General features: G+C 46.1%; 1 protein-coding gene across 1 annotated transcript in view; it reads left to right on the top strand.

Annotated features, from left to right (window-relative positions):
- CDH13 (cadherin 13) overlaps positions 1-14,552 on the top strand; it is a 566,033-nt gene that overhangs the window by 421,303 nt on the left and 130,178 nt on the right. The window contains exons 6-7 of the mRNA XM_077451210.1: positions 1,583-1,765; positions 5,533-5,786. Of these exons, the coding sequence (XP_077307336.1) occupies positions 1,583-1,765; positions 5,533-5,786 (437 nt within the window). The remainder of the gene's footprint in view (positions 1-1,582; positions 1,766-5,532; positions 5,787-14,552) is intronic.

The raw sequence follows: 14,552 nt of genomic DNA, 5'->3' as shown, positions 1-14,552 counted from the left end.
AGTCCTCCCCTGGATGCTTCTCCAGTTGCTGGGCCTCTCCCTTAGATGAGACGGCACCGGACCACCTTTGAATCAATAGGCCCCCGAGATCCATTCAGGCCTGTCCCTGCAGTTGCTTCGCCTCGGGCTAGCCAGCCCCGAGACTTGGAAATGCATGGTTCCGCACCCCAGGCCAGGAGGGCCATGGGGGCTGGTAAGGAGGACCAGAACCAAACAGACAGAAAATATTCTCCGGAACAGAACCCAGAACCACGTCATGTCAGCACCTTAAAGTGGTTGTAAACCCTTACAAACCACTTTGACCTACAGGTAAGTCTAGATTAAGGCTTACTTGTAGGTCCAAGAAATATCTCCTAAACCTACACGGTTTAGGAGATATTTGCCGAAAGACAGGCACCGCTGTCTACGGCGCATGCACTGAGCGTGCCGATATGCCGCGAGTGACGGCTCCTGTGAGCATGCGCGGGAGTGACGTCATCGCTGCTCCAGCGAATCACAGCGCCGGAGCAGCGAGACCCACGGAGACCCACCAAGAAGATGGACGCTCGGAACTACAGGGGACAGCGGTGACTTCGCTGGCTCCTGTGTCAGGTAAGTGACACATAATGGACTACGATGCGATGCGATGCGATGGATAGTAGTCCATTATGCTTTACCTTTGCAGGAAATCAAAGAGGAAGTAAACCCATCAGGGTTTACTTCCTCTTTAAATACCACCTCCCAGAATGCACAGCAGGGGAACACTCCCACTGGGCAGGTTTCCGAAAGAAACGTGACATTCAATCCATCCAGCTAGACTGCGTTCTCACTCTTGCCGGCGGTGACGGCGACACCTGCGGCCAAGGAGAACCCAATGCAACCCAGCTGGACTGGCACTGAAACCAGGAATTTAGCAAATTAGCCCCCGAAACCAAACGGTGGTCTCAGGAAGTTTTATCTTTGAAAAAACAATAGCGCCTGCTCGCCAGGAGCCAGCGCTACATGTATATATATATATATATATATATATATAAAAAAAAAATACAGATTAATATTATTCATAGCTCCTTGAAATAAGTCAATTTGTAATTTAGTCTCATTGGTTGCTTTAAAATTAGGTCTTTGGATAGTTTTCATAAGATACTTAAACCCAGAGTTTTGGAATTATTGTCCTCTTTAAATCAACAACAAATAAATAATTTAAACCCAAATGGAAAAAAAATAAAAAAATGAAAAAAAAACTGGGTCTGGACTATTATGTGCTGTTTCTATAGGTGATTTCTCGTGGCGATTGAGAGATTTACTGTTTCGGGAAATACAATTTTCCTGCATAGCCTTGACTGCAATCTATCAAAAGTAGATGTTGTTAAAGAGTAATATCTCAGCCATTTCCTCTAAACAAATTCATTGTTTTCGGGGATAGGAAATGGGCTTCCTGGCAAGAAACAAGTATTTCATTCTTTTTGTTTGTTTTTTTTCCTTCTTTTGCTGTTTTACCTAATTTTATGCAAAGTTGAGTAGCTGATGGCGTCTACTTTGGCGAAGTGTGAAATCAGAATTGAACTTTTGATAACTTCTTTTTTTTTTCTCCTCCTCTTTCCAGTTTCAAGCCACGGTAAAGGAAGGAGTTACGGGCGTAATGGTCAACCTAACGGTGAATGACAAGGACGACCCTACTACGGGAGCATGGAGGGCGGTCTATACCATCATTAATGGAAATCCAGGCCAGAGCTTCGAAATTCACACCAATCCCAACACAAATGAAGGGATGCTCTCTGTGGTCAAGGTATGGAGAGAGGGGAAGACTTCTGTGATGGGTTATTGGTGGGGTGGATGTTGGGTTCCTTGGCATTTTGCGTTTAAGCTGCTTGGCTGTTCGAGGTTTGATTTGCACCTACCTTTCCCATACCAAAATGCTGAAAGAAAGCGTATCTTTCCATCTTTCTATACTGCTATACTTGCCAAAATCCCATGAGATGCTACCAAAATACAGAGCTAGAGTGTGCCCTCTTGAAATTAGGGCTACACTGGAAGGTTTGCCTAGAAGCCAGGGGGAAGGTTTGTGAGGGGGGGGGGGGGGGGGGGGGTGTTGGTACCATTTCCATTTTGGCCAATAGGTGGTGCCCTACCCATAGATAAATAAAGGGCTAAGAGTGGGAGGGTGTTGGGAACTCAACAGGATGTTGAGAGCACAAGAGTGGGACACTGGAGTTGGCCCCCATGGTACTTGGTGGGACCTATTCTACATAGATGTAGTGCTTCTAGTTATTGCCATCCCCCAAGTTTGAGAATACCTGGAAAAGACAAGAGATTAAACTGCACTTCCAAAAATCCTCTTTAGTGAAGCTCATGTGACCGGTGGTTAACAGATGGAGCAGGGGACAAGGAGGTAGATGCGCTTTGTGCAGATATCAGTGCTTAGTTATTACCTGGGGGTTACTACTGAGTGGGGGATCAGCAGAGCTGGGGGTTACTACTGAGCTGGGGGTTAGAGCTGGGGGCTACTACTGAGTGGGAAATCAGCAGAGCTGGGGGTTACTACTGAGTGGGAAATCAGCAGAGCTGGGGGTTACTACTGAGTGGGTAATCAGTAGAGCTGGGGGTTACTACTGAGCGGAGGATCATCAGAGCTGGGGGTTACTACTACTGAGTGAGGGATCAGCAGAGCTCGGGGTTCTAAAGCAAATGATTCTGGGTGGCTGCACTTCCAAAAATCCTCTTTAGTGAAGCTCATGTTAACAGATGGAGTAGGGGACAAGGAGGTAGATACGCTTTGTGCAAATATCAGTGCTTAGTCATTACCTGGGGGTTACTACTGAATGAGGGATCAGCAGAGCTGGGATTAATACTGAGTGGGGGATCAGCAGAGCTGGGGGTTACTACTGAGCTGGGAGTTAGAGCTGGGGGTTACTACTGAGTGGGAAATCAGCAGAGCTGGGGGTTACTACTGAGCGGAGGATCATCAGAGCTGGGGGTTACTACTTGTGAGTGGGGGATCAGCAGAGCTTAGCGTTATAAAGAAAATGATTCAGGGCGGCTGCACTTCCAAAAATCCTCTTTAGTGAAGCTCATGTGGCCGGTTGTTAACAGATGGAGCAGGGGACAAGGAGGTAAATACGCTTTGTGCAAATATCAGTGCTTAGTCATTACCTGGGGGTTACTACTGACTGAGGGATCAGCAGAGCTGGGATTAATACTGAGTGGGAAATCAGCAGAGCTGGGGGTTACTACTGAGCAGAGGATCATCAGAGCTGGGGGTTAGAGCTGGGGGTTTCTACTGAGTGGGAAATCAGCAGGGCTGGGGGTTACTACTGAGTGGGAAATTAGCAGAGCTGGGGGTTACTACTGAGCGGAGGATCATCAGAGCTTGGGGTTATAAAGCAAATGATTCCGGACGGCTGCACTTTCAAAAATCCTCTTTAGTGAAGCTCATGTGGCCGGTGGTTAACAGATGGAGCAGGGGACAAGGAGGTAGATGCGTTTTGTGCAATTATCAGTGCTTAGTCATTACCGGGGGGTTACTACTGAGTGAGGGATCAGCAGAGCTGGGATTAATACCGAGTGGGGGATCAGCAGAGCTGGGGGTTACTACTAAGCAGGAAATCTGCTGAATGAGGATACTAATAAGCTGGGGATCTGCTGAACGAGGGTTTTTTGAATTGGGGATCTGCTCAACTGGGGTACTAATGAGCTGTGGACCTGCTGAGTGGGGGTACTACTGAGCTGGGGTTCTACTGGGTCCCGCTAAAACAAATTGAAAGTCAACACCCACAGGGTATTTGTTAAGCTTCAAAAAATAGCATCAAATAAGCATGTAGAAGCGGTAGGAGCTTTATTGTGTGTTAAAGTCATAGCAAGTGTAAATGAGCCCTCCGATGGGCATCCTATGTGAATGCAATATACAGGGATATGGGAAATGATACACCCACACAGGGTGGACTACATGGACTGGTGTCTCTTTATTCAACCTCCTTCCCAACTATGACACTATACATATCCATCAAGATATTTGAAATCTGAATACGTTCCATACTCAAACCAACTCTTCACTATGTGAATAACTTTATTAGGTGCAGACAGAGCTCCCCCTCTATGCTGCGACTCGTATTTTCTTCTATCATAACTTACCAGATCTGCAATATGAAGCAATTCAGGTGAACGATACAATCTCCGCAAAACGAATAGCATTTATCAGCCTTCGGCTTCCTGCCCTCCGCCGCAATCTCATTGTGGATAATTTACTGCCTGGAAACGTTCACGTTAATACCAATAGGGGGGGGGGGAGGGGGGGGGATGTGAGAATTGCATGTGATGAAATTGATTTTCACCGCAAAATCACCGATTTTGCCGCCTGCAAGAGCCGATATTCTATTTCTCTCATTGAGCTCCTTTTTATTGTTGCAATTGATTACTATTTATGTCCCGTCCCTTTACTATTTTCTCTGCCTTTATTTTCATTTCTGTGAAACAATAATGTAAAATAATGAGAAGAGGAAAAAGATTTGGATTAGGACTTTGCTTCCGTTGCATGCAGCATTAAAGTAAAAGTCTGGCAAATACTATCTAAGCTTAAAGAGTAACTCCGTTTGTTGAAAGAAAAAAAAAAAAAAAAACCTCCTCTGGGTGATCTCTGTACATTGCAGGGATTGTAACAAACTTTGTTGCAGATTCCTCCCTTTTGCTTTTCTAAAGAAATAGCTGTTTGTTTCTCTGTGTCCATGTGCACAGTGAATGTGACTGGGAGTGACTTTATAATTATCAACCAGCTGCTGCACCTGCAGGGTTATAATGAGGAAAGTGGCATGGTCTCCATCCCTTTAGATGGGATTTTCCCTTTGGGAGGATCTCACCAAAAATTACAAATTAATTCTCTGGACTTGCTTGGTGTTTCCCTTTGATGCTCCCTTGGCAAGTTTGGTGGTGGTGGTGTGGGGGGTGGGGGGGGGGGGGTGTTAAGGACAAAAGAACCATTACACATACATGATTGTTGTCATCTGCTGTATCTGTAGTAAATAATTATTAATATGTAAATTATCTTATTATTACTAGAGCTGTATGGAATATTGTTGGTCCGTAAAAATCCCCTGAGGAAGCCGATGTTGGCGAAACATGTTGGGATATGACATCAAGTATTGATCACCTACTATATACAGATATCAGTGACCACTAAATATGACTTGTATCATCCTCTGCTAATTTTACTGAACCCATATTTCATAATTTATGTATTCTTCATTATTTTGGGCACCGCTATAGTCCCAATTACCCTGTTGCCACCATTTTCCATTTAAGGTGCCAGGGATTATAGGGTCACCTAATCTACTTCCCAAGCTAAAAATGTAATTTATGTTGCCGGGGATGCCCCAAATCCTATCACTCCTGCGTATGCACGAGGGGGCCGCCATTTAAGGCACAGGCTCTGAAGGTCCAGCCTACTGTGACGCACCACCATATTTATTTCTCCAAATAAATACAAAGTTTTTATGTACGCGGTGCTTCATATCTTCATGTCATGGAAGAAAGTCATCTAAGGTCTTATATTCTGTTTTGCAGCCATTGGATTGTGAGATTTTGGCGTTCCATACTCTTCTAATCAAAGTCGAGAATGAGGACCCTCTCATCCCCGATGTGGGTTACGGAGCCAGCTCCACTGCCACCGTCCAGATCAATGTCCTAGATGTGAACGAGGGCCCAGTTTTCCACCCGGACCCGATGAAAGTGTCAACACCAGAAAATATCCCAGTTGGATCCATGTTGCTCACTGTAAGCGCCACCGACCCGGACACCTTGCAGCACCAGACAATCCGGTAAGTACACTCAAGCTGGTATCACGTTGGCATAACTCTTGAGTTTTGATGTTGACTTTGCTCAAGGCTCTTTGGATTTTACGATATAATGTCCGGATGTGTGTGGCTCAAAAAATGTCTCCAGCCTTGTTGTTTGTACTCTCTGGATTGGTAAGTCCTCGTTGGGGCTCGGAGAGACTTTGGGTGGGATAGAGCCTCAAAACTCTAAATACAGGGACTAACCCACCTTAACCCACCTGCAAGCATAGCTTGAAAAGCAGCAGGAAAGAGTCTGCACGTGTCTACAGGGCCGTCTTTAATATTGATTGGACCCTGGGCAAAAATTTTCTTAGGGCTCCCCTCCCCCCATGCAATTTCACTCTCCACCTTCTCTGAGACATACAATAAGTAGCAGCTAGACTTAAAATCAGTTTACTGTATCAGATCAGGCAGCGATTGTGATTGGTTACAGCATATAATTACTGTTTACTGAGTGGTTGCAAGAGGTTACAGCACACCTTAAGGCTCACTGATTAGTTGCTAGAGGTTACAGCACATTTCTGCTTGTTGATTGGCTGCTAGAGATTGCTGTACAGTAATACTGCTCACTGGTTGTTATAGGTTACAGCACATCTTCTCCTCACTGCAGGGGGGCATGATACACCTATGAATGCTGCCGTTATTTAGTGTTGAAAATATTTTTATTGAACATTTCAAATGAAAACAAGAAGACAGTAACCATCATGAGGCAAAAACAAACAGGAACAGTAACAGGATTAGAGTCACGGGTGTCCGGCTAATGACTATCAGCCACAGTCGGTCCCGTCGGAATGCTGCCGTTATTTACATATCAATGCAGTTGGCCTCAGCTATTTACATATGCATGTCGCTGCTATTTACATATGAATGCCAGTATTTACATGTAAACACAGGGTCTGCAGGTGAGTCATCTGTACACAACACTAGGGCAGAGCTGGGCAGCATTAGTAACAGCACAGGACTAAAACTTCAAGGGACAATGGAATGTAAACTGGGATAGTTGGCAAGTATGAGGCAGCTGCTTTGGGCCCCACAACAATGACAGGGCCCAGGGCAGCTGCCCCTTTTGCCCTGCCTTAAAGACGGCCCTGCGTGTCTGTGAGTTGGAGTGGAGTAGTCCACAGCTGTGAGAATGCGTGGACTGTCTGCAGACTGAGGCTCGGATTGCTGAGCTCCTGAAGCTTAAAGGAATGGGAACTCTAAACCCCGGCGTGGGACTGGTATACTGGCGGTGAGCCATTTTGTGGTCTTAATTATACAAGGACTAAGGACTGTTTGCCTTTGGGCTTCCTGAAGAAAGTTATTTGTGTTTACTTGTTTTGAAAGACCAGTAGAGACTATTTACATTTGCAAGCGGCCGGTTGGTGATATCGGGCTCTCCATATCATAACATATAAATATCAGGCTTATTCAATATGGCAGCCCGCAATAAACAGAAACCCATAGCTACCCATTCAAAGAACAATTCTCATGTCCAAGTACAGTAAACATGAATTTTATTGGTTGAACATTGGTTAAAACAAGGGCAAGGGAGATTTTTCTTTAAAACAAAAAAGAAAACAGTTTAGCAGATTTGGGCTTTAACATGAACTGGTGGTTTGCCCAGGCGGGGCAAATCAACATACTTACTATATGGCGCAACCGCAAGCTGGACTTACTCATCTTCCATTCGCTCTACCACCACACTGTTCAGCCATTGGGAGTAAGGAGATTCTTACACAGCCTTGTGTAAGCTCCAAATTGCATCTTGAAGCTTACCCAGTGCTATGCGTTTCTCTTTGAAACAACGAAGAACCAATTTAAAGATGAGTGTGGGCAGCTGGTGAGGAAGCATTAAAACAGACCTGTGATTTGTGTATTACTATCCTTGCACAAATTGTGGGTTGACTTTCATGCTTTCCATGTAGTATACCTATTATTGTTTATCCAGGGGCACTTGGGTAGGCTCAGCGTTTACCAGAAAGTTGAGTTTAGTCTATAACTGTCATTCCCAACCACGGTTTCATGGAACTCTAGGGTTCCACCAGAGGTTTTTAGGGATTCCTTGAGCCGTGGCTAATTAACCTCCCATGATACCTTCATAGATCCAGGTCCATCACCACTTGCAGAGCCTGTAGCATGGCACCAATGATCTATAAAGCTCTATCTAGCTTGTGTTGGGGACCACACTGGACTGACTGGATTGGTCACTGGTCCTGGATAAGTATTCGTGTGGGCAAAAAGGAATGCCTTACGGTGGTTAGTGCTCAGTGATGGATGGTGGTGATGGTGGTCTTCATGATGACTTGGCCTTTTCTGCACGACCTTATGGATGTTTCAGCATGTAGGCTTGGATAAAAAGAAAGGAGCGCCCGGTGTCCAGAGAAATGCTACTTCTAAAGTATGGTTCATAGGCATTCATTAAAAAGTAGCAACATGTACATCAAGTGATGCATTTCAGGGGAATAGACTCCCCCTTTCTTTAGGCTAGGTGTTTGCCACCCTTTGCTTTGGTTTGTTTGCAAGCCCTGAAGAACGGGGGGTCGGTTGCCCTGAAACGCAGTGGCATGATGTACATTTTGCTACTTTTTTAAATTAACGTCTATGAACTATATTTTAGAAGTTGCATTTCTCTGGACCCTGGGTGTTCCTTTCTTTTTATCCAAGTCTATAAAGCTGTACTGTATGTAAGAGTGGTATTCTAACCACCACTATAAGGGGGCCATTCCTCCCACTGACCACCAATGTAAGCGGCATTATCCTAATGACCCATCCTTTGGGGTAAAAAAGACAGAGGAAGGCTGGTCTACAACATCAGCCGCCGGTGTCTCTGGATCTAATGATTTGGATCTATATAATGACAGGGACCCAGAGGTAAGGGGGGACTGTGAGGGGGACCTATTATTCATATTACTGTGTTTTACCCAGTTGCTCTTAGGGAGTGTTTGGGCAGGCTCAACTTACACCGGGCAGTTGGGATGAGTCTATATCATCTGCTGTCTCTATCTCCGGATCTGATGACGGTAGTGAACAGTTTTCATTGTAAGTGTCCCCCCTCGCCTATTATTCCATTATGTCCTCCGTACGATTTTCCCCAGTTTTTGACAGGCTTACTACGCCTTTGAAAGCAAACCGGCATTTGTATCATTATACTGCCCAGTAAATAGCTTAAGGGCACTAAATGGCAAATTCTCCAATTCAAAACCGACAGCTTTCCAAATGAAATGCTTGCGAGGATTTAACCGCTGCAGCGCCAGAAATCGGGAAAAAAAAGGGACTGCGGACCTCTGCTGGTTAAACAGACACGCTTCAGAAGAAGACTTGATTCCTTCTTCCTGCAGGATTTGTTCTGCCCATCCTAATCCCCGGGGAGTGTTGGGAGGAAGCAGGCGGCTCCAGGCTATACTTTCCTCTACAATCTTCTTTATTCTCCGGAATACCGCTGGCCCATTTTCTGCATCCTCCCCGCTCTACCCGACACTACACTGAATACCAAGCAAGCGTTTAGCACTATGCATGTGTGTGTGTGTGTGTGTGTGTGTGTGTGTGTGTGTGTGTGTGTGTGTGTGCGTGCGTGCGTGTGTGTGTGTGTGTGTACAGCGGTGCTCCAAAAGTTTGCATCTCCTGGCAGAAATGCTGAAATTTTGACATTGATAATGAAAATATGACCGATAACGGCAAGAAACTGTCTTTTATGTAAAGTGACACTAAAGGACCACTTTTCATTTTTTTAAAATAACAAACATGTCATACTTACCTCCACTGCGCAGCTCATTATGCACAGAGTGGCCCCAAGCATCCATTTCTGGGGTCCCTTGGCGACTCCTCCCCACGTTCGATAACCCCCTTCGAGAAGCGCTCTCCCAAGGGGGTTACCTTGCGGGTGTGCGCTCCCGAGTCCAGCATTCGGCGTCCATAGAGACCAGATGCAGGACTCGGCCCCGCCCCTCCCGGCGCCCGCATCTTTGGATTTGATTGACAGCAGCGGGAGCCAATGGCTGCGCTGCTATCAATCTATCCAATCAAGAGCCGGGGAACCCATTGAGAGAGGGACGGTGGGGACGTACCAATTTGGGGCTCAGGTAAGTAAAACGGGAGGGGCTGGGGGGCCGGTGTCTGCAAGGTCTTTTTTTCACCTTAATGCATAGTATGCATGAAGATGAAAAAACACGAGCCTTTACAACCCCTTTAAGGATAGCGATGATATGAAACCATTTATTATCACAGAGTTGCCCAGGCAGGATGGGCTCAAGGGGAAGCTGCTTTGGGCCCCCCCAACAATGGCTAGGCCCGGGGCAGCTGCCCCTTTTGCTCTGTGTTAAAGATGGCCCTGACTGCGATGTTCTGTGTATTCTGACAACCTTTCTATCAGAACCGACTTTACCCTTCTCAGCAATTTGAACTCCAGTAACTCTTCTATTGGAACGGACTACATGGACCAGCCTTTGCCTCAATGAGCCTTGGCTGCCCATGACCCTATCACTGGTTCTCCAGTTTTCCTTCCTTGGACCGCTTTTGCTCATTCATGACCACTGCAGACTGGGAACATCCCGCATGAGTTGCTCTGACCCAGTCGTCTAGACCAGCCTTTTTCAACCAGGGTGCCTTGAGGTTTCTTCAGGGGTGCCTTGGCACAATGCCTAAAAACGTGCTCCAAAATTGTATACAAGCTGGCAGGTGGATGAAGCCTGCCTTTTAGTTACACAAAGCCACGGTTTTTCATTGTACACCATTACAACCCATTAGCTGCCAACCTCCTAACGACCAATGGCATCATCAGTTAATAAGGAGGATATCAGTTGCCTGCATGTCATCTTTGTTTGACCCTCCCTTGCCTCTCTCCATCAGCTTTGGGGTCTCATTAGTTAAGTGATGGAGAAAAACTGAAGGAGAAGAGAAACATTGGAATACTTACTAGTCAGTACCAGTTTGAAAAAGTGTATTTGCTTTGGAGGAATAGATCACCTCTAACGTTGGGTGTCCTACGTGTATTGATGTTGCTGCATTATGTAAACCTATTACAATAATTACATTTTAGAATGGGGTGCCTCAAGACTGTCCATCATTTTGGAGGCTGCCTTGAGACTGTGTATAATTTTGGAGGGTGCCTCGAGACTGTCGATAATTTTGGAGGCTGCTTTGAGACTGTCTATAATTTTGGAGTGCGCATTGAGACTGTCCATGATTTTGGAGGGTGCCTTAAGACTGTAGGTAATTTTGGAGGGTGCCTCAAGATTGTCCATCATTTTGGAGGGTGCCTCGAGGCTGTCCATGATTTTGGAGGGAGCCTTGAGACTGTCTATAATTTTGGAGGGTGCCTCGAGATTGTATATAATTTTGGAGGGTGCCTTGAGACTGTCCATAATTTTGGAGGGTGCCTCGAGATTGTATATAATTTTGGAGGGTGCCTCGAGGCTGTCCATGATTTTGGAGGGTGTCTTGAGACTGTACATATTTTGGAGAGTGCCTCGAGACTGTCGATAGTTTTGGAGGGTATCTCAAGATTGTCCATAATTTTGGAGGGTGCCTTGAGACTGTCTATAATTTTGGAGGGTGCCTTGAGACTGTCCATGATTTTGGAGGGTGCCTTGAGACTGTGTATGATTTTGGAGGGTGCCTTGAGACTGTCGATAATTTTGGAGGGTGCCCCAAGATTGTCCATAATTTTGGAGGGTGTCTTGATGCTGTCCATAATTTTGGAGGGTGCCTTGATATTGTCCATAATTTTGGAGGGTATCTCAAGATTGTCTATAATTTTGGAGGGTACCTTGAGGTTGTCTATAATTTTGGAGTGTGCCTCGAGACTGTCTATAATTTTGGAGGGTGCCTTGAGACTGTCTATAATTTTGGAGGGTGCCTTGAGGCTGTCTATAATTTTGGAGGGTGCCTTGGGACTGTCTATAATTTTGGAGGGTGCCATGAGACTGTCCATAATTTTGGAGGGTGCCATGAGACTGTCCATAATTTTGGAGGGTGCCTCGATATTGTCCATAATTTTGGAGGGTGCCTCGATATTGTCCATAATTTTGGAGGGTGCCTCGAGACTGTCCATAATTTTGGAGGGTGCCCCGAGATTGTCCATAATTTAGGAGGGTTCTTGAGATTGTCCATAATTTTGGAGGGTTCTCGAGATTGTCCATAACTTTGGAGAATGCCTCGAGATTGTCCATAATTTTGGAGGGTGCCTTAACTGATAAAAGGTTGAGGAACACTGGTCTAGACATTACAATGTGGTCCCTCAAATTCTTACACTTGCCCATTTTTTTTTTTTTTTGCTTTCAACACATCAACTTCAGAGACAACATGTTCACTTGCTGTCTAATATATCCCACTCACTTCCAGATGCCATTGTAATGAGATTATCAATTTTGGTCACTTCACCAGTCAGTGGTCAGAATGTTCCGGCTGATCGGTGTGCATCAGAATGAAGAGTTATCCTAGTAGCTGGTCTCCTGGTATCATCCTCCTTGTTTCTGCCTCCTTTTCTTTCGCCCCTTCAGTTGGTCCGGAGCGCAGTGCTGTGTCACATGACCGCGATCTTTTCATCGAGCTGGTCGCTGTGTTTTCTAGGAAAGGCAGGCCCCCTATGTCTCCCCTATTTAGTCTCCAGTACAGTGTGTGTACTTGCTAGACTTGTCAGCGGTAAATGCCAGCTGCACACCAAGAGGAGATATATGGCGATCACCGCGGCTGCCCATGGTGATCGGGATTGCTCTGTAGTTATGCCGTATTCCTGCTGTCCGTGGTTAATGCCGGCTGCCCAGGGAGCAGAAATGAATAACGATTGCTCTGTAGCCGTGTGGGGGTAGGGAAGGTGCGAAAGGCCGAATACGAGGAAAACACAGCCGTGCCAAATGGCTCTTTTTCTGCCGTTATTCCGCTAAAGCAAATTGAATATTGCATCAGTATGTGGGAATGGCATTAGCAGGTTTGGGGCAGCATGAGATGAATATAATACCCTTGCAGCACTTGCCTTCTGGGTTCAGTTCCCTCCTTACCCACATAGGATTTGCATTGGCGGGAGGTTTGGTTTCCTCTCACAATACAAAAAAACACACACAGGTAGATGTATATGGAATCCACCCGTCTGTTCCCTGCAGTATTCTGTCCCACCACTAGAGACCTAGAGTCTTCTGGGCTGAAATGTCAATCAGCCCGCTGCTTCTGAGCCCAGGCTGTTATGGACACATCGTATGAAGCCGGCCACTCTGTGCACTCTTTTATTGGCTGCATATAAAATGACGACACGGCATCAGAAATGCAGTTGCCGGGCTTTTCCTCCTGGAAGACCCTGAACAGGCTGTTTTCCCTGCACATCGCCGCGCTCCTTCCACCCACCAGGAGTCAATTTCACCATAGATCGCTCTTTTCCTATTTCACTGGCAACCCGTCTGATTTATTTTCCCCCCCATGAGGTTGCTTCACTCTCTCTGGTCTGTGGTCTACATCGGTAGTTCCCAACCCTGTCCTCAAGTACCCCCAACAGGCCATATTTTGGGAATTTCTCTTAGGGCTCATTTACACATGCTTCGGCTTCAACAAGGCTTCAGATGGGCTTTGTTAAAGCTCTCTGAATGCCAGTCAAAGCTCCTGTCACTAAATAAAATGGTTAGCTTACAGTCCTGTTTACACCTGATTTTGCTTGGTGCTTTGATGAAGCTCTTCGAAGCCTCCATAGAAGTCTATGGCAACGCTCGCTTGAAGCCCTAGTTGAAGCCCCACCACAGCCTCATCGAAGCCCCACAAGGCTTCACCAAAGCCCCACCAAAGCCTCATCGAAGCCTCACTGAAGCCCCAATCGAAGCTTCACCAAAGCCCCACCGAAGCCCCAATCGAAGCTTCACCAAAGCCCCACCAAAGCCTCACTGAAGCCCCATCGAAGCTTCACCAAAGGCCCACCAAAGCCTCATCGAAGCCTCACTGAAGCCCCAATCGAAGCTTCACCAAAGCCCCCACCAAAGCCTCATCGAAGCCTCACTGAAGCCCCATAAAAGCTTCACCAAAGCCCCACCAAAGCCCCACCAAAGCCTCATCAAAGCCTCACTGAAGCCCCATCAAAGCTTCAACAAAGCCCCACCGAAGCCTCACCGAAGCCCCAATCGAAGCTTCACCAAAGCCCCACCAAAGCCTCATCGAAGGCTCACTGAAGCCCCAATCGAGGCTTCACCAAAGCCTCATTGAAGCCTCACCGAAGCCCCATCGAAGCTTCACCAAAGCCCCACCAAAGCCTCATCAAAGCACCAAGCAAAATCAGGTGTAAACAGAACTGTAAGCTAACCATTTTATTTAGTGACAGGAGCTTTGACTTGCGTTCAGAGAACTTTAAAATAGCCTGTCCGAAGCCTTGTTTTCAAGCAAGTGTAAACTAGCCCTTAGATAAAATAGCTGTCCAAAATACCAAGCCATTGACTCCGATTTAAAGCACCTGGGCAAGATAGAGGAAAACCTGCAAACATGGCCTGTTGGGGGTACTTGAGGACAGGGTTTGAGAACCGCCAGTCTACAAGACCATCTTAGAACTCCATATGGTTACTGGTTGAGGGGATATCCCATGTGCTTCCACCAGGACTAGCTGAGGGGGTCCTTCCACCTGTGCCTGCCTGTTCCAGAAGCATCCCATATATTATTTTTGGTATTACACAATATTTGATTGGATTTACTCTTTAAATTACCTTAATTTAAACCATCAACTAATGTCCTACCCCTGAAGAAGGCAACAGATTGTTGAAACGCGTCGGATTTTGTCCTCTTGTTGATGGTGTATTTGCT

This window comes from Lithobates pipiens, unplaced genomic scaffold, assembly GCF_037356315.1.
Source record: "Lithobates pipiens isolate NorthernLeopardFrog02 unplaced genomic scaffold, aLitPip1_a1.2 Scaffold_10, whole genome shotgun sequence".
In the NCBI taxonomy this organism is placed as follows: Eukaryota; Metazoa; Chordata; class Amphibia; order Anura; family Ranidae; genus Lithobates; species Lithobates pipiens.
The sequence above is the reverse complement of the archived record's forward strand: the minus strand, read 5'-3'. Positions and strand labels throughout refer to the sequence as shown.